This window comes from Bactrocera oleae, chromosome 6, assembly GCF_042242935.1.
Source record: "Bactrocera oleae isolate idBacOlea1 chromosome 6, idBacOlea1, whole genome shotgun sequence".
In the NCBI taxonomy this organism is placed as follows: domain Eukaryota; kingdom Metazoa; phylum Arthropoda; class Insecta; order Diptera; family Tephritidae; genus Bactrocera; species Bactrocera oleae.
In genome coordinates, this window is record NC_091540.1 from 73,874,446 (window position 1) to 73,894,232 (window position 19,787).

A 19,787-nucleotide genomic window follows, 5' to 3' on the forward strand; every position below is an offset into this window, starting at 1 on the left:
ATAAATTTCTTCACAATCCTAAAATGTTTGTTTTTAAAAAAGTTAGGATACTATCCTTTCGAATACCTTTAGGATAGAACTTTTTTCCCTTATGATAATCGCCGACTCAAATTAGTTACATATGCCTAATACAACTGCAATGTACGAGAGTCCGCGGATTTTAGAACATGGTAAAAAGCGACTGAAGTTGCTGATGTGTGTGCTTGATTCACATCATTGCAGTGATTTGATTCACATTTTTAAAAGGCAAATCGTGCAAAATCAAAATGAAATTAAAGAGCGCAAGGCTCAGGTGCCCAAAAATTGGCTATCACGGATAATAACGGGAAACAAGTAAATATCCCGTATTTGCAGACCAACGAATGTAGGTGCGCTAGATAGCTGGGACGGTAAGCATGTCAAAAGCCCGCGTGAGTTTTATTCTGCATGAAATATCATGAGTGACTAGGGATGGAAAACTCGATTCCGATTTATCTAATAAAATAATCAATTTTTTGGAGTCGACCTTTACCTTCCGAAATCGATCGATCGAGAATCGATTCTTGACATTCGATTTTAAGGTTAGGTAAATAGTTTCAAGGTCTACATACCAATATAATGTCATAACAAACCGTGTGATAAAAAGTCATACAAACATGTATTTATTTATTTCCAATAGTTATTATTTATATATTTATAACTAAATATTATTATATTTCCAATATATTATTTATATATTAGGTCAAGTAAAAGGTTTGTTCGGTTTTTTATTGATTTTTCAAAAGATGATAACTTTGTGTACATTTATCCGATTTAAGTCAAATACTTGTATGCGCCGTTTTGTTCGTAAACTTGTTGCCAACGAGATGCCAACTTCATTATACCCCTCACGTAGAAGGCTACGTCCCTATTGGCAAAAAACTCGGAAAGCCAATTTTCACAGGCCTCTCTTGATGCCAACTTCTCACCATTAAGAGCGTTCGCCATGGACAGAAAAGATGGTAATCACTTGGTGCCAGGTCCGGACTATAAGGTGGGTGCATTAGGACCTCCCATCCGAGCTCCCGGTGCTTCTGACGCTTCACCAAAGACGTGTGTGGCCTGGCGTTGTCCTGATGGAACACAATTCGGCCTCTGTTGATCAAAGATGGCCTCTTCTGGATGAGTGCTGCCTTCAAGCGGTCCAGTTGTTGGCAGTAGAGGGCCGAATTGAGCGTTTGGCCATAGGGGAGCAGCTCGTAGTAGATGATTCCTTGCTAATCCCTCCAAACACACAGCAAAACCTTCCTAGCCGTCAATCAGATCTTGGCCACCGTCTGGGCCGCTTCCCCGAGCTTTGACCACGTCCGTTTGCGCTCGATTTTGTCGTAAGTGCCCCATTTTTCATCGCCAGTCACAATCAGCTTTAGAAGCGGGTCGATTTGTTACGATTCAGCAGCGATTCGCAAATGGCAATTCGGTCCATCGTGTTTTTTTGCGTTAGTTCGTGTGGCACCCAAACAACGAGCTTCTTTTTGAATCCAAAGTTATGCAAATGGTTCCAAACGGTTTTCTAGCTTATCTTTAGTTCCTCAGCAATTAAATAAGTGCTCACGTGACGGTCTGTTTCCACTATTTCCATGATTTTATCGCAATTTTCGACGACAGGCTTTCCGACGCGTGGTGCATCTTTGACATCGAAATTACCGGAACGGAACCTAGTAAACCACTTTGTGCTACACGTTCATTTACAATATCGGGCCCATAAACTAAATTAATTTTTTCAGTCGCTTTGGCTGCTTTTTCGCCTTGATCGAAGAAAAATTTTAAAATATAGTGAATATTTTGCCAGCCCAAATGTCAGTTGACAATTTGTTTACATTCCATAATTGGCCTAAACGTACCCTACAAGAAACTGCTGATGGGTTCACCAATACACTCACATTTGATATGTCAGTACTGTTAATTTACATTTGAATTTTTAAATTCAGAACTATCCACTGATTGGAGAAAGACGTACGCAGAGCTATTGAGAGGAAGAGATGGCATCAAGTAAACAAATAGATGTGTGAACTGTCAATGAAAACTCATCGAAAACACACAATGTCGGTCAGAACGACTTTGGTTCCCCAATCCACAAATTGTGTTTTCAAGAGGATTTCAATCCGGCGCGAACATAGTATAAAAGTCGATTAGTTTGATTAAACATCTGAATAAAACACACAAAATTTATTTATTATTTAATTTTTATGCTTTATTATTTAATAAATTTGAATTACTCGTTCATGGCATTTTATTAACTATAAAAATTATTGATATTTTAAAATAGAATCAATTAAAATTGAAATAATCGATTTTTGTACTCGAGTAATCGATTCTTAGGAGCGATAAATATAAAACCCAAATTGGACTCCATAATCGATTCTTTATAAAATGTTTGTATACCTATGAGCGTAGTTTCATGATCGTTGACCAAGAACCAGCTCCCATCTCCGCGGTTGCCACGTCAAAGTTTATTACAGTAGGTTACGAACTTTGATCAGTACGGAGTTTGTCTTTATGTGTACCTCATAAGACTGAAAACTAATTAAATAAATGACCTCAGTCAAAAAAAAGAGTTAATTTAATATCTTTAATATTGTTAAAATATTTTAAAAGAAGTATCGTTAAATATCCAGTGGTATTATTGACTAAAAATTTTTAATTTTTCTGTTCAAATGCCTATAACTTTTGAGGGACATAACGAAAACCCCTTATATGAACAAGCAAATTTTTTACATTGAGTACCTTAAGGGGTTACATGGGTTTCGCGGCTTCAAAAATGTTTTATTGTTTTATTTAATTCTATAACATCTCTAGAAATCCCAAATTCTCAAGCTGATATCAGTAATAGTTTTGGAGATACAGCTTTGAAAAGTTGCGCGCTCGAGGTCAGTTATATTGTCACTAAAAACTTTAAACGCGGTTTTTCTCATAACTGTGTTTTCAAAGTAGGTTGTCAAGATTTCTCGCGAACTACTCAACCGATCTTGGTGAAATTTTATACAAGAGATACAATTTACTCGTGGTTGGACGAAGTATTTTTTTTTTCAATTACAGCTATTTAAAAAATGTCGAGCAAATTTGACCGAAATTTTCCTTTTTTTTTTAAAGGTCTGCCAAAATTCCAATTTGAACTTGTTTTTTTCCTTCGTTCAAGTACGAGTTTATGGTCTTAATTAAAACACATATATTTTTTCTTCATTTTAAATGATCCTGTCAGGAGTAATGCTGACAACGCGGACGCACTTTTGTTTCGAGGGGTCACCGGAAATGACGTTACAATGGCGAAGTTTTAATTTTTTTTGCTTGAAAATCTCATCATCAAAAATCATTTATACATTTATGTATATAAAAAAAAATTATTGAAAATAGGCCGTTTTTTACCCGACGAAACCCATGTAACCCCTTAAATAACGAACAACGGGATTTGTCAGTACTCGATTAAACGAACAACATGAAGAAGACAGAGTATGTAGAAAGAGTCGAAAAACAAATTGTGATGAAAACAGAACCCAAAACAGGACATGAAAACAATGTTAAAGAAACAATTAATATATTAATGTTTCTTTAGGTTTTGTATTTCTTTCCTTTTCAACTAAGTGTAAAAGCAGTTTAATTTTGTTGAAGAGTATGATCTTCTTATTTCGTCATTCTTAAGACAAAATGAGGATACTTTGGCAATAAGGAATGAAGTTATATTGTTGAGTTCGGCTTTTCCAAATGTAAATAACGCTAAATTATATGCTTATTTTTATAAAATATTTTCAGCTTTAATTCACAGTCAGCGATTTGTATGGATGGGTTGTGCATCACGAAAAAAATTAATGAAAGTACACATGATTTTATTCCCGCTTCAGCGGCCATACCCCTCAATTAATATTCTTTTATATACATATAATATATAAAGCCTAATCTTTTTCACATACGCTAGAATTTCATAATAATATAGCGCCATCTGCTCATCTAATGCATGTGTTATACCAACGCCATGTCAAAAGTAGGTGTCGCTGTAAAGTAGAGTTAACGGAAAAATTTATTATTTTCAATTTTGCAAGTAATTTCTCCACTTATTATAAAATGGTGCGAGTGCGGAGTGTAAAAACAAAGCTTCCGAGTATGAAATGCAGTTTTTGAGCCCTTTTTAAAATAAGGATCTGCGAAATTAAAAAGTTGTTGCAAAACAATGTATGTATATGCAAGAACCAACCGGAAACCTCCACTGTCGCTATGATTTCAAACTGACAAAACACCTGCAAAACTTTACCCATACCTCTTCCCCTTAACATACTCTCTTCATGTCGAAGACGTTCTAGAAGTCAAAGCACCACCAATCACAGATCATGAACTCGAGTCATATACAAATCAATAAAACCAACAGACAAACCAAAAAACCTTTGTGTCTTCCGTGTAAAATATACGTTTTTATTATATTATATATATAGATATATATTTTTTGTAATTGCCCATAGAAATATGTTTATAAATGTATATATGTTATTAAAATTATTAGAAATATTTAATGATTGTTAGTTTTGTTTTGCCGCATAATTCTCAGCAATTGGTGTAAGCTAAATATAAGAATAAGTTGAATAGATAGTTGAAATGTTTCTTGTAGAATCGTAATATACAAACTAAGGTAGGATACTTATTAGTTTAATTCATTGTTAAATAAGAGATGTCAATATTCACACCTAATTAGTTGTTTTGTATAGTATGAAGTGCACCTTCATCAACAGAAAAGGAATTCAAGCGTTTACTGCAAAATAGCTCAAATTTGAGGGCATTGGGCATCCAAAGTAAAATGTCAGTCATCAATTTGAAATTCATAATATTTGTGTATATGTGTTGGTTTTAATTTGATAAAGTCTGAAATTAATTTACCTTCCATCTCTTTTAGTTTTTTAAGTAATTTCATAAGGAACATTTTTAAATATAAATTACTGAGCCATTCGAGGCGTCATATGTAATCAGGCACTTTAGTGTTTTCGAAACAAAAAAGTAGCTGTATATTATCCACTCAACAACTTCTGCAAATTTCATTATAATTATTGCCCTACTAACTCAATAGACATTTAGCTTTCGGCTAAATTGTGATTCATAACCTTTCATATCATTCAATCATAGCGCAAATTTAGAACAACTTCACTCCTTTGGAATATGCCGCAGTGTTTTATGATCACAACATTGTGATGCGTCTAAATTGACGAATTCCATTCAATATAATCATTCCAATGATTTCAAAATTCAGAATTACGGCATTTGTGACACCAATACACTAGACCATTCTAGTAATGGCTGGTTTCATATCCATATATGCTATTTATTTTCCAAACGCTTTTTGCAGTTTCACCTTCTCCGTTCAATTAATTTTAAAATCTAAATAATTTAATTGCCTTCACCTCTAAATTAAGTGTTCTACCATCGCCTCTCCATCCCAATTATTCCACTTTGCATCTTATTAGGAAATTTTATTGGGTTTGTAATTTCCCACCAATATGAACCAATTTCGAATGCATTGGATACCTTCCTAAATGATAAGCTATCAACTTGAGCAGTAGGAGGGTCATATTATAAGTCGCCATGTTAGTTTCTACCCTATCCTAAGGAGCAACCGATAGCAAGTATTTCAAATCGGCGGAGGACCACGTATGTAGCGCAATTGAGGCGTAAAACTCATTGATAAATTGTTGAGGTTGTCACAACAGTTGGGCTGCATTAGGCAAGCGGCGCATAGAAAGGTTATTAGAGCCAGTTGCATGGGCACGGCTGCTTTTGCAATGCGCCAAGCCCAACTATTATGGGTCACCTTATTATTTTTATTGTTTGATGTGTCCAAATCAAATTCGATATCTGGATCATCAGCGGGGTCACCAGAGTCCGGGGCAGCGGCAGACATATAACTACGTACTTCCGCGGCATCCAAATTATTATTGGTGATTCCGCCATTGTTGTTATCTACGTTGTTATCGGACCCTGAAGGTCTTTTGTTCTGCTTACGTCGGCCATTTCTTGTTGATGCTGCTTTATATTGAATAGCGCTATTTTGATCATGAATTAGACTTTCTTTTTTTCCACAGCTATTGTCATTAGTTTTAGAAGTCTCAGTGCCTTTGACGGCAATGTCAGTTACAGGTACGAGTTGTTGTTGTGCTTCGGTTTTCTGCAATTTTTGTTGAATTTTTTTATTTTGGTGCGAGGCAGCTGTGCGCACAATCAAATCACGACAAGTGTTTTGCAAATTCTTGAGTTCTGCTTCAGCCGATTCCATGCGCACAGCAATAGATTTCATTGCTTCACTACCAGGTGCTAGAGCCAGCTCCAGTTGCTTTACTAATCGTCGTAATACTCCGAGTCGGCGTTCACGCTCAGACAACCCGCCATCAGAAGTTGCGCCACCGTCCGAAATGCCAGAATCCGAAAGGGAACCATTTGAAGCAGTGAATTTTGCAATATGTAATATGTGGTTAGGATCCAAATGTTCCCGAACTGCAGTGAGCTATATATCAAAATAATGAATTCCAATTGAATAACTTTTAAGAGGATAGAGTAATAACTGCAGGTACTTACCTGTTCTTCGCTAACATTTACACGCTCCGAAAGTAATTTGGCAACGACTTTCACATTCTGTGCGAGCTCCACTGGTGTTGCTTGACCTTTATCTAGAACGCCCTCCAGACCTTTCAGTGTACCACGATCATGACCGAGTGCTTGCTGAAATTCGTACAGACCACTTTCTAACTGCTTCCAAGCCAGCAACGAGTTTGTAAGTGTCTCCAATTGTGTGTTTATTCTGTAAAATGAGAAACCCGAAAATTTTGATGTTGACTGGAATTTGCCGTCAAAAAAGCAACTGTGACAATTTATTACCTAGCGTCAGCATCATCCCACGCACTGTACATTCCACTTACTTCGTTCTTCAAATGCTTATGGAATTCGTTCTCCGCGTTTATTAATGTTTGTATGTCCAACACTTTTGCATTGCTACCAACAGTGCTAGTCGCAATCGAAGAGGACATATTCTTTGTAGCGTCATTTATATTTGTAGTCACTATATTTGTTTCCCCTTGCAGGGTTACAGGTGATGAACACTTTGCAACATCTCCTTCGGCGACACTGGGCATAATATGGCTACTAAGCGGTTCAACATATACTTTTCCAGAATCTTTCAATTGCTCCGCTGCTATGGCATTCTGCAAGCGTCTTTCTTGACGTGTCAACCAACTGTGCACACTGGCGTTCAGTCGAAGCATATTTGTGCGGTAATTTTGCAGTTCTGATTTCTCATTCTACAAGATAGTCAGTCGATAAGTCAAGCAATTTATAAGCCAACTGAACAATTCAAATGCTTACCTTTAAAGCCTCGATGGCGACTTGGATTTGGGGCTCCGTATCCAGTAGCTCAAATATGCCATTATCACCCAATTTGCTAAGAGAGTGCTTAAGGGTGATCATCTCTTCTTGCATTTTACGAGCAGAGGCAGCATTTTCACTCCAGCTCAGAAGATCCTCCCAAGCCGCTAGTAAATCTGAAATTAAAATACATTGTAGCCGGGTGAATGAATCGAATCGGATGTGAGTATCCAAGCAACTACAAAATCAACGAACCAACTCCGAATTAATTAAGTTCAACGGTTCTCTCAAACGGAACGTTTACGCACGAATTACGCTAACCACCTGACCGTGCCGATTGCTATACTACTATAGTTAGTGCCTCAATTAAAAATAGCAACAAACACTGAATGTATACGTTCAAGGGCGAAGAATCGCGATGATGACGGAATATAATCAAAAAAGCAGGACAGGGAATTATGTACTTATATTCACATGAATGAACTTCAGTTGTATATTTTATCTGTAAACACCGTTTGGCGAAGAATCCCGGTAAAAACACAAACACATAGAAATCGCAACTTCGTATGGTTATCGAGCGCGAAATTTAAATCGCATATGCGACCGCACCTTGCGAAGCACGACTGCGTACTGATCGTCCGTGCTTCAGAAGCACTTACATTGAGTAGGTTGTTGCTGAAAGACATCCAACACAGAGCAGGCAATCGAAATGTAATCAAGTTCGGTGCGCTGGAGCAAGTAATGAGTCAGAACTCGACAAGCCAAACTGGCAATTTGCATAGTTAAATGAACTACTACGAGAGTTTTCTTCGCAACACAAGGCCACAGCAAAAATTCAAGTTCGATGGTTATATGCATTCGAGCTCAGTTACCTGATTATGATGCAAGCAATGTAGAAGTGGTTCGGGAAGCTATTTGTCTATATTTACCCATAGGTTGTGTTGATATTTTTAGGAAAACCAGGTAGTATTCATATCTACGTATCTACATACACATGTATGGGTTTGTTAAACAAATTTCTAGTTGAGACCTAAAATAAGTTTACCTGACTAAAAAACGAAAAGAGATGAAAGAGAACAAATAATATTGTTTGAAATCCTGGAGCCGAAACAGTAATATTGTGTGCGTATAAATCGAATCCGAATAGTTCCGGAAAATTGTGCTATGGTCACTGCCATTCCCCTTCATAAATTAGAGACACACGTATTCGTTTGCAATTAATTAATTTTTAGGTTTTCATCTAAACAGAACGCAATAATGACTAATAAGCAATAAGCTGTAGCAATGACATATATTATTTGGGTGTTTTGACATCAGCACATATTTTTAAATATCGTATTGTTGCTTGCGAAATTTCATAACCTAAAAGCATCTGTTCTGAGCGTCGCTAAGTAAAATCGGATGTGAGCAGCACTTCAATTATCAGCCCCGCTCGCTTGCAAATGATATCGAACAGAAAACTTGCTGGAAATGCGACGTATTTGTTTTCATCATCACAAGTCAATGCACTTTCTGTAAATATATTCACATTAAGCATTCATATCCATATGCATAAGTGTGCTACTAGTTTAACTTATTATCTTTCATGTAGCTAACCGGTATATGTGCATGTGCGCACGTAATAAGTAAACGTGTCCGCGACACAGATTCCTATATGCAATTTCATTCATACAAAGGTGCTGACCAATTTTAGGCCACGACGGAAGTACTCCGCAAGTTATATGTAGTACAGTTGAAATTTTACAAATATCAGTTGTAGCAACGGTGTAACGCACGACTACGAAACGGTGGATAAAAAGGGCGCCTAATTGAGACTGAAACCGCATTTACACCTATGGCATTTATTTATTCAACTATAAGTATATGCTTTCGTTGAATATACATCTTACAGTGGGCAAAAGAACAAGGTGAACCCTGATTTTATATTTGTGTTGCCATGGTTCAAGCAAAGACCGGTTTATGTAAGTATCAAGAGATAAGGCCAACAAATAGATATGTATGTATGCGAACTATTTCTGTACGAGTATATGCACACAAGCCTTTGAAACCAAATAGTCTTAATGGAATTTAAATTTATATATTAATTCTTTCGATATTGTTATAAGCTCTTCATACTAAAGTAGGCCACAAATTAGAAACAATTGGTAACCTATTGCAAACAGTTTCGAAGATGCAACACAGCTTCTAACAGATAATAATAATTGACATTTATACAATATACACAGTCATTACTATACGAATTTATATTAATGTATTCATTTGTTTATATTTGACCGTAAATAGCAGAATAAGTTGTACCTTGTTCTGAAGAGGATCGTGATACCGCTGACGATGAACTCGCTGAGAGCCTTTCTGAAATGTCTGTTTGTACTGCGACGCTGACTTTCATTTTCGATGACCTTCATATGTGCATAGGGTTGCGTACTATACATAGGGGATTAGATATGTATATATTTACATATAGGGCTCCACTTAATATTGTTGATGATTAATATCACTATGTGCATACATATGTACATATGTACCATATGTATAAATTTTTATTGAGTTGCGTAAGTATAGAGCAAGCCTATTAATATTAGTTTCGTATTCAAAAAGGGGTGCTAGACTTTGTTGCGGTGAAATTGAGGTATTCGCATTTGAGCATGGTCCAACTGTCTGCATTAATTTAATTATTTTTTAAGAGGATTCGTAAGTAAACGACTTAAGGTGAATTCTTCGTCTTTCAAGCGCTTTTTGGAGTTGCTTATCAGCATACCAAAAATTTTTGGTTAGAACTATGCATGCTTAGTCAGATCGTTTCATCCGTTGATATCAGCACATGGCGAGCATTTGTTTACTATTGATATTACGGTAGTCATTTTTGGGTGGCATATCGTACCTATGAGTATGAAGTACTTTTTGTGGCGTTTGACGTCGCCCTTTCGTAGTTTCCCTTAGCAGCTCATATAAAACGCTGAGAATCACCCCTCTCACTGATTGTGCGCTGTTAAATTGTTTTGTGTCACTATACTAACAATACATCTCTGATGTCACTACCATATTTTCTAAGTCTTATAATAATTAGGTTTTGCTTCAGGTACCAAACTATATCACAGATTTTTTATTGCTGTAAACTGAGATTCTGCACTTTTGCCAAGGAAAAGAGTTAACCACTTAATGACCTAATTTATCGACATTTCTTCTGCTGTCCACATAAATTGTTTAATATGATGGTACCGAGACACAATAATCAACCACTTTGCTTTCGTGAGTAGCACACACTGACGGAATTGTGGCGCATAACCCCTGTGTTTCTATATTGTACACACTTCTCAACGAATTCAGTTACTCACTCAGCACAGCTGTTGTGTAGCAGTTGTTCCCAAAAATGTTGAGAAATGTAAACACTAGCTGAAGTAAAAAAACATCAAAGAACAATCTGCTTGACATTCCGAATGAAACAACTTAACTCCATCCGAATGAAAATGAAATGTGAAATTAATATAAAAGAAATAGTGAAGTTACGGCAAATTTAGCAAAGGGTAGAGTATACACCGTACTACCAGAGAACTTAAAACAAACATATTTATGTGATTATCAACTGTCCTTGAACTAAACAACACACAACATAAGCTTAGAGCGTAAACAGAGAGGACAGAGATATGACATTTAACATTTTAACACAAATTTGTACTTAACAGCGCAAAGCTAAAAAAGCTGCAGAGAAATAGCATGAGAGCGATAAATTCGCTCTATATCAGAATACGAGGTTTTCTGTCGAGCTTTTCTTATGCGCTGTGGTCAAAAAACATACTTCCATTCTACAGAAGTTTATTTCTCTTGATACTTTATATTTCATACTTGTAATGTTATTGTTTGCTCTTTCAGTCATTAGGCGTATATGCACGTATATTCATACATATGTACATATATATTACCGACTACCCGTACTTGCTTGCATGCTTGGACGGACATAAAGCATTGGAGTAGAACGTATACAAAGGTGCATAAGTATGTATGTATGTATGTCACTTAGGCAAAAAAAAGCTTTCGTAATATACTATTTCGAGAAAGAACCGTGCATACTATTAAGTAAATATTTCTTGAGTTTAAAAACATAATACTCCATATTTTCGTAGTATGTTTGTGAAATTTAATATATGTATGTATGAAAGCTTTATTTAATTAATTTAGTTAGCAGACTTGCAAAGTGAGCTTTTAACCAATACATATCGTCTAACTTTTATAGTAGTATGAATGTGATTAATTTGTGGAAGAAAATAATGATTCCTTTTATCCGTTTAAAAGATATTAACGATTGAAGTTTGACTATTTAAAGCCAAATTTGTTTTTCTCTTTTGAATTTTATAACTCAATGAAACATTTCCTTATAAAAGGAATCATTATTCTCTTCTTTGTGGAGTATTCAATTTCCGAAATATGTTTTCAAGTATTTAGAAGCGAAATATTCTATCTGATAATAGGACAAAAATAAAAAACCGTTATTCGAAAGACCTTCCCGTTACAATTAAGAGCTCATACTTGGGGAGCATTTCTAAGAGGTGTCTATCGACCAATTTTTAGGAGTACGAAGCAAAAAAAACAATTATTTTTTTACTTACATACATATGTACACACTTACATACATAACCTTAACGGCGTAAAATGTAATATGTAAGTCACAAATTATACACATACAGGTAAAATATTAAAGAGTGTTAGTATCCAAAGAATTACATTTTAACTGGGGATTAAAAATTACAGTATGGAATTTATAAATAAGAATTACCCCCGTTTGTTTTTACTTTAACTAAATATAATTTTTAATTCAACAAATAATTAAATTACAAGTGTGAGCCCTTTACCTACACTATATTTTCTTTAGTTAGTTTTAGTAATGTAATTTAGTAATAACAATGGTGATGACAGTGAGAAATTAAGAGGAAAATGAGCTAATTCACAAGTTGCATATTTAACAAAACACATGAAGAATGAAACAAGCACTACGTTTACTAAGTGTATTCATTTAACGCGAACATAATGCAAAATAGCAAAACTACGAAAAATCAAACGCGTGTATTCATAATTTTAAGAAATAAATAGGCATCTTTATTGGTAAAAATCAAATAAAATTATATGCTTGTCAAATGCATAAGAATACACTTGATTTTGTAAATCTATGTAAGCTCTTTCTCAAAATTTCAATTATTTAGGAATATTGAAAAAATACCGCTTATTTAAACTTATAGATATGCATGTTTGTATGTGTATAAGTGTGTATGGATATACTTATAAAAGTGGGAATGTAAAATAATACATTTATGAAGTTTTAAAAACAAAAGGTCACAATGTATTTACAAATTTCAAAGCTTCAGTTGTATGCTATCCTTTTTGCTTTGCATTATTTAGAAGAATCTTTTGAAGAATGGGATGCTGCAGTTCACCATCGAGTACAAGCTCTTTAGTGTGTTTACAAGAAAACGGTATAGAGTAAAGTACATCAACATATTACTAACGTCCAACAAAAAGTCTATTGTTCGCGCTACGAAACGTGTAATGGGCGCACACTTGCAATCGAGGTGAATACAAAGAGCCAACTCACCTTTTGTCTGGCCGGCACACTGTGCAGATAGCACTGTGCCAGGCGGACCACGTAGTACGGCTTCCAGACACCGTATGTTGTCACGACAAGTGCTAATAATCTCCGTCTGAAATTGTCAAGGAAAGCGTTTTTGTTTCACTATTATCTCATATCAGTATCATTATTTAATAGGTGGATATTCCAACTTACATAATCTTCTGGACGCAATAGATGACAGCGGATCTTTAAGGCTTCCGTGTCTTCCAAACGATTTCTGCTTTGCTGTAGCAAATTTCGCATCTCCTTTTCATCGTCGGAGTCATCGCAGCTCGACGAAGAAGTGGCCGGTATGACTTTGATACTCTTATCAAGGTTGCGCGATGAACGTCGGCGATCGTCAATTTTGCGACGTCGAGTTGATGTGTCGCTTTCAGAGGTACGACGCAACGACTGCGCCGATTGACTCATACCAAATTCCAATTTACGACCAGTTAAATCAGATTTTTTTTGCTGATTCATTTTTTCAAAACCGATCCTAGGAGTAATTGCGTTGACTGAAGATGATGTCGATATGATGGGACTACGCGTATTTTGTGCATCAGTTGAGTCTTAACAAGAGTATATGTAACAATTGAGTTTTGATCATTTCTTAAACAGAGATGCTGAGCTTACCTTGACATGATTTGCGACGGACCTCTAATGTTTTACGTCTTCTCTCGTATTCCAAGTCAAGTGCACGGCGACGTCTGGCATGGTCCACACTGTTAGCAATTGTATCTTGCGTGATCGTTTTCGTGTCTGCTTGTTGCAACGAGTCCATACGTGGTGGCGACAACGAATCCAAATTGTTGGCAGCAGACAGCGACGAACAGCAATCTGACTGCGAATCGATGAAATTTCTGGGAGAGAAAAGTTTATTTATAGTTGGTTGTCATATTAACGAACAACTATGTACTAAAAGTATATAATAAATTAGTCCCAGTGGGAAAAGTATCGCACCGAATCATTGCACATTTTTTTAAATGTTCACTAAGCTGGTATTCGAAGCACTACCACAATAATTGTATGTTGTATTTGCTGTATTTTTTACCTATAGTCATCTCCGAATTCCATAAGTTTCCTGGCTGCATCCGAATCGAAGCCTTCGGAATAATTTTCGGAATTATATTTTTCTTGATAATTGTCCCAAGCTGTCTCTGAAAAACTGCTATGGTGATCTTCGGTGCCAGTGGTGTATTCTGTATTAAATTGAAGGATCCAAATTAATTTGAGCTTTTCAGGTATTTGTATTCTAATTAACAACGGAAGTGCATCGCAGAAGTTAAATATGTTTGAAAATTATCCAGAAATCATAGTCATCAAGATCGGAAAAATATAATATTTATTGGGCCGTTTTACTCTAAAGATTTCGAAAAAAATTTCAAAACTACAAATTTTTAAAGGTTTAGCATTCGTAAAGGTAACCTCGACTTCAGCACTAGAAACATTTTAACTGAGCATAAGCCATATTTAGCTATTCCAGATACACTAGCTCATTACAAATCGATCTTAAATCACGATGTTTGCTGGATGGTATATGTATATTTGATTGTATATGTATACAACCATTTGATTTGCACATTTGATATCTGACAATCGCAAATCCATCGACATGGATACACGATTTATATAAATTTACTGTAAATTTTTGTATACAAATACACTTTTTTAATTTCTACTGGAAGTGTAGATACCTCGCTGTTTTTGCGGCACTGGTGTGGCAGCTTAAAACACGAAAAAAACATTGCAGTGTGAAAAAAAGTTGACGAGATGAGCAAGAAGTGTGGGCAAATAAAACTAAATATAAAAATTGCCGTGCAACATAACAGAGAAAAAAATCACAGTGATGTCGATTGTACTAACCTCCCTGCTGCTCTTCTTCTTCATCATTCATATAAGTGGCCAAAGCGGCTAACGAACCCAACCGCTTCTCGTTGCGCATATGTGCCGTGGTGTAGGAACCCACTCGAAAATTGGGTTTCATCAACGGGACGCCCTCGTCCATATCTTTATGTGATTGCGGCATGGCGTGCTGTTGTGACTCTTCCAAGGTGTATTGTGCTGTGCCTGTTGCACCTTCATTGAGATTTGTTCCATTACCGCGATGTAGGCATAATAGCGCGCTTGTTATTTCGCGTATTTGCTGCGTAGACATGGACTCACAAGACTTCATGAGCAGCGTTTGTGTGAGTCGAGGCATCGCAGCGGTGTCCTCTGAGCCAGAATCTGGACTTTTCTTAACAACTGAGTGCGAATTTGTCGCGACTACTCCTAAATTCCCAGAGGTTGACATTTTCTTCTTTCGAGTTTTACGGCGTTTCAAAGATCCCTTGCTATTGCTCGATTTTACTTGGATGACATTTATCGTTGATGAGGAAGAGACACGTTGCCGGGAAGGAGACAGAGAGTCCAGCGCTGACTCGCTGATAGAGTGGGTAGCAAGTCCAGTTTGTGCATGGTCTACAACAGGTGCAATCGTCTCTATTGGGACTGTTCCAGTAGTCAATTGTGACAGGCATGATACCGACCATGGTCGTTCTGACTTACGTCGTGACTGAGAGCGCTTCACAATTTTTACATTTAAGCTCTGATTGCTACTGCCGTAACCGAGTATTGGCGCTGAACTGACTATTGGTTCTGCAGAACTTGCAAAGCATTCAGTAGAGTTGCCACCAAATGAATTTGTACTTGTCTGCATGCACGTAGCTATTGACTCTGTAAGCCCCTCTGAAGTATCTGAACCAAGCTGGGGAACAGAATCTGTTTCCGAAGCTTCGCCCGACGCTTCACAGTCATCGCCCGCTTTGGACTTTGCACCACTTTGTAACTCCTCGCTGAGATTTCTATGACCCTGAACAGTAGTTGACGCTGATGGTTGATGCTCCAGCCACTCCTTTCGATACACCAAAGAGATTAAAATTCAATGAGCAAAAGGACTAAATACGTATGTAGTTACTGCGACACCACTTACTTGTACACGTTGCTTGATTGGGCCAGACATGGCGTTCTCTCGTTTCTTCACCGTTGACGACAATTTGATGACGGAATGCTTTTGTTTCGATTTATTAGGGGTCTTTAGTGCTTCGGCATCACGTACTAAATGCTCTGCTTCAAGTACCAGCTGTTTGATTGATTCATGCGAGAGTTTACCCTGGAATCAAAAAATCGCACACATGACAAATGAGCCGCCAATATAGAAAAATAACTTCACGATAAGAGAGCGTAATGCGCGTAAAATGCTATCACAACGAACCAGCGTGTGAATGGAAGTAACTGATAGAGCAATTGAGTAAAAAAGAAAAGAGTACGAGCTCAACTCATTTACTTGAGAGCGGAGGAGCACACTATGGTATCGAATATCTTATCGCCTGTTTGAATGTTACTTCTAAGAAAAGTGAACCGAATCACCACAAGTCAAGTTGTGCGAAATTGTTAACTAATGAACGCACACATTCGAACAAATCTCACACTATTTTCATTGCATTTCAACAATGTGTTTATTTGTCCGTGCTGACAGTAAAAGTATATATTCTAGCACAAGATATATGTACGAGTAGATAATTAGTGTAAAAGAATTAAAGTAGCATATTTTATTCAAAAATAATTAGAGCGCGAAAAGTAACTAACATTTCATTTCCAAAATATAAAGGTCAGCCGCAAAGCAAGCGTTCGTATTCCGAACCCAAATGACAATTGCCCTGTGTTCTCGTATTCATTTTAATACGCCTCAGTAAATTAGATTTCACGTTCACTTAGTATGTTGTATTGTATATGTAAGTATTCGTACTATGCAAGTAGGTATGTATGTATGTGAGCATTTTGATAATGGTTATTTACAAGTTACCCACATTCCTTTAAATATTGAAATAATAACGTTAATGGTTGAATCTGTCAAATTTTCTTTCTTTTTTCAGTTTCAATAACAGCAGAGTTCACAAGAAATAGGATACAAAGCAATTATACAACACAAATGATAATATTTTATGTCCCAAGTACGGGGCTGAGATCAAACGAATAACAGTCGCACACACATTCATTTGGAATTTATGGATTTCAAGTGGATACAAGAAGATGACATTCGCAAGTAGATACTAGTAAAACCAACTCGCACGAGCACTATGGTTGACTGGGTATTGTTAGAGACACCAGTGGATGTCCACATATTTGTATGCATCTACATATGTATATAAATGTGTATGTATACATATTTCATAGCTTGTCCACACTACAAATTATACACTAAACCACACACACATGCATTTGCAACATGCAAACATACATACAGGATTATAAAGCAGCGCAATTGTGATATTTAATTGCAATTCAAAGCGTTTGTGTGTATATGAATATTACATTTTAGTAGCACATGCATTTGCTGCTGTCCGAGCTGTAATTCGTAGTCGCTAATGAATCCATTTTCCCAAATACAACAACTCCAACAAGCGTATAAAGTGACTAAACCAGCGTTACTTGAATGTTTGTGAGGCGACGACAATAAACGGAAACAATTATTCAAAAGCGAATGAAAATTCGAAAATGGTTAAAGCAGTAACAGCTGACGATGGCGATGGCGACGGCGACGGTGAAGGCCGCAACAAGCGAATTTGATAAATCAGTAACAACAGGGAAAATGCTGCGCAAGTTATTAGTAAGAGGACAAGACAAGAGCGCCAATGATCAATACGGAAACAAAGGAGAGGAAGCGAAACATCAGCAGCCAAAGCCGATGTGGCGATTGGGCGGTTGAGATAATTGATTACAATTATTACACAAGTCATTGGACATACTTGGACTTGGGAACACAATCAGCAATTAAAACTCTAAACATGGGAGTTTTAACAAAAACATCGAAACAGGAGAATGCAAACGCAAAGTGCAATTTGACATTTGCTATTTGTGATTTTTCTTTGCCAAAGAAAATTGCCTTATTTTGGACATTCACCGAACCAATCTATTTGCACACATTCTTCACATACATACATAGGTAAAATATAAATGTTCCCCCGTTGTGATCCACGAAGATCGATGTGGTCTCCACTGTCGCTGACAGCTAAAGTTTCTCATTTCTTTAGAGATTTGGAATACAATAATTGTCTGCCAATATTGCGCTCCTGGCATTGGATACCAATTAATAAATGTACGTATGTATGTATGTATATACGTACAAAGCTATAGATATGTGTGTGCGTGTGCATCTATATGTATATGTATATGGGAAATTGCATTTGTGTATGAAAGGATGCTAACAGTTCGTGAACGTTCGACAGCTAAAATATGGAAACTCTGATCTTGTGATTAGTTGTCTCACTTAAGTGGGCAGGCGCACGCAAATTCAATCGAAACCGAAACCAAAATTTAAATCCAAATCGAAACACTCGAACTTTGAATGGCTTAAAAACATGCATGTGTGATTTATCGCAGGACCATTTTAAAATAATTGGCACACCAATTTTTTTACCTTTCTTTTTTGCACTTGCAAATTTTATTTGCACAAAGTATTAATGTTTATCAAATATTATACCACTGGCACTTTTGATTTTCCCTTCTGCTTAATTTTTGCACAACTTTCACAACGAAACGGAGCAGACTGATCAGCAGCTGTATGACTTCACCGCAAGACACCCGAAGAGTTTGCGAGTCGAAAGCCAATCGGTTTGCAAAAGTGTTGGCTCCATTTTATTTGTATTTATTAACATTTTAATATCGTTGGCAAACCAGTAAAGGGGTAAAGGGGTGGAAAATGAGGCACACACAAATAATTATAAGTACGAGTATAATATTATTGCCACAGTATTCAGGGCGTGCTCTCGATAAGATAAGCTAGCAAAAATCGATTCAAACCTCCACCTAATAACTTGGTAAATGCTTCTATGTATAGACGCTTATGTATAAATTTAAGTTAGCTTTTCGCGACGTGATTTTATCTGCCTTGCTTCGTACTAGTGCTCATTCACCAATGGCTTATGGGTTTTAAATCAGTTAAAATTTAAATATAACCGCACTAAACGGGGCTATATTTTATATTAGAAATAAACTGTCTGTTTACCACATTGATAGATTGATTGACGACTGAATATCTAGCTCTACTCAAGCTGTTTAAATTGGTGTTGCATGCGCAAGTGGCGTGAATAATTTCAATTTCATTCATTGAACAGTGTTTGTTAGGTCTCAAATTTACGAAATATCATTAAAAAAGGAAAATAGTAAAAAAAAAAAGAGATACCGAAACGTCAAAGTACAATATTTCATATAGAGTTTTTCAATTTCTATCGAACACTTACGAGTACTAATTTTTAGTGGATTTATATATGTATGTAGGTAGGTAGATAGCAAAAACAAAAACCATTGCGAACTGAAAATAAAACGGGTCACAGTAACCTTGATTTTCCGTGAGGAACCGTTATGTATCTATGACGTTAATTTCAAAATTTAATTAAATTGTGTGTATCTACTTCATCCCTACGTTCAAATACATATATGACAGATAACAAAAGTAACATCATCGCCTTAAAGTTTGCTTATCTCACCTGTTGATTAAAACTCAACACTGTTTTTATCACGTTTAAATGGCGAATCATTAAGGCACTTCGAGATGAAACAAGATAATTTCACTTACCTAACTGTACACCAACACAATGTACTTATATTATATACTTATGTACATTCGCATTCGCTCCTTTTGTGTTGGAAGTAATTGCAATGCAAATTCACTTCAACAAATTCATGTTTCGCTAGGGAATGTGCAAAGTTGCTAGTTGAAAAGTTGTTTCAAATAAATCAGCTGAGCCACAGGCAAGTGTATTTACATACATACATATGTATGTATATACATAGA

At 36.4% G+C, this 19,787-nt stretch overlaps 1 protein-coding gene across 6 annotated transcripts in view; it reads right to left on the reverse strand.

Annotated features, from left to right (window-relative positions):
* Positions 1 to 4,589: 4,589 nt before the first annotated feature.
* Positions 4,590 to 19,787, reverse strand: part of klar (klarsicht) — an 87,205-nt gene continuing 72,007 nt past the window's right edge. For 3 of the 6 annotated variants that reach the window (XM_036363822.2, XM_036363824.2, XM_036363825.2), the window contains 10 exons: positions 15,924 to 16,103; positions 14,816 to 15,845; positions 14,004 to 14,151; positions 13,586 to 13,812; positions 13,124 to 13,521; positions 12,935 to 13,040; positions 7,351 to 7,526; positions 6,868 to 7,286; positions 6,568 to 6,790; positions 4,590 to 6,496 (listed from right to left, as the gene is read on the reverse strand). In XM_036363822.2, the coding sequence (XP_036219715.2) occupies positions 5,627 to 6,496; positions 6,568 to 6,790; positions 6,868 to 7,286; positions 7,351 to 7,526; positions 12,935 to 13,040; positions 13,124 to 13,521; positions 13,586 to 13,812; positions 14,004 to 14,151; positions 14,816 to 15,845; positions 15,924 to 16,103 (3,777 nt within the window). In that variant the 3' untranslated portion in view covers positions 4,590 to 5,626. Of the gene's footprint in view, positions 6,497 to 6,567; positions 6,791 to 6,867; positions 7,287 to 7,350; positions 7,527 to 7,605; positions 7,857 to 9,648; positions 10,221 to 12,934; positions 13,041 to 13,123; positions 13,522 to 13,585; positions 13,813 to 14,003; positions 14,152 to 14,815; positions 15,846 to 15,923; positions 16,104 to 18,410; positions 18,569 to 19,787 lie in introns of those variants that run through there. The other 3 variants (XM_036363827.2, XM_014238061.3, XM_014238062.3) reach the window with 3 other exon arrangements.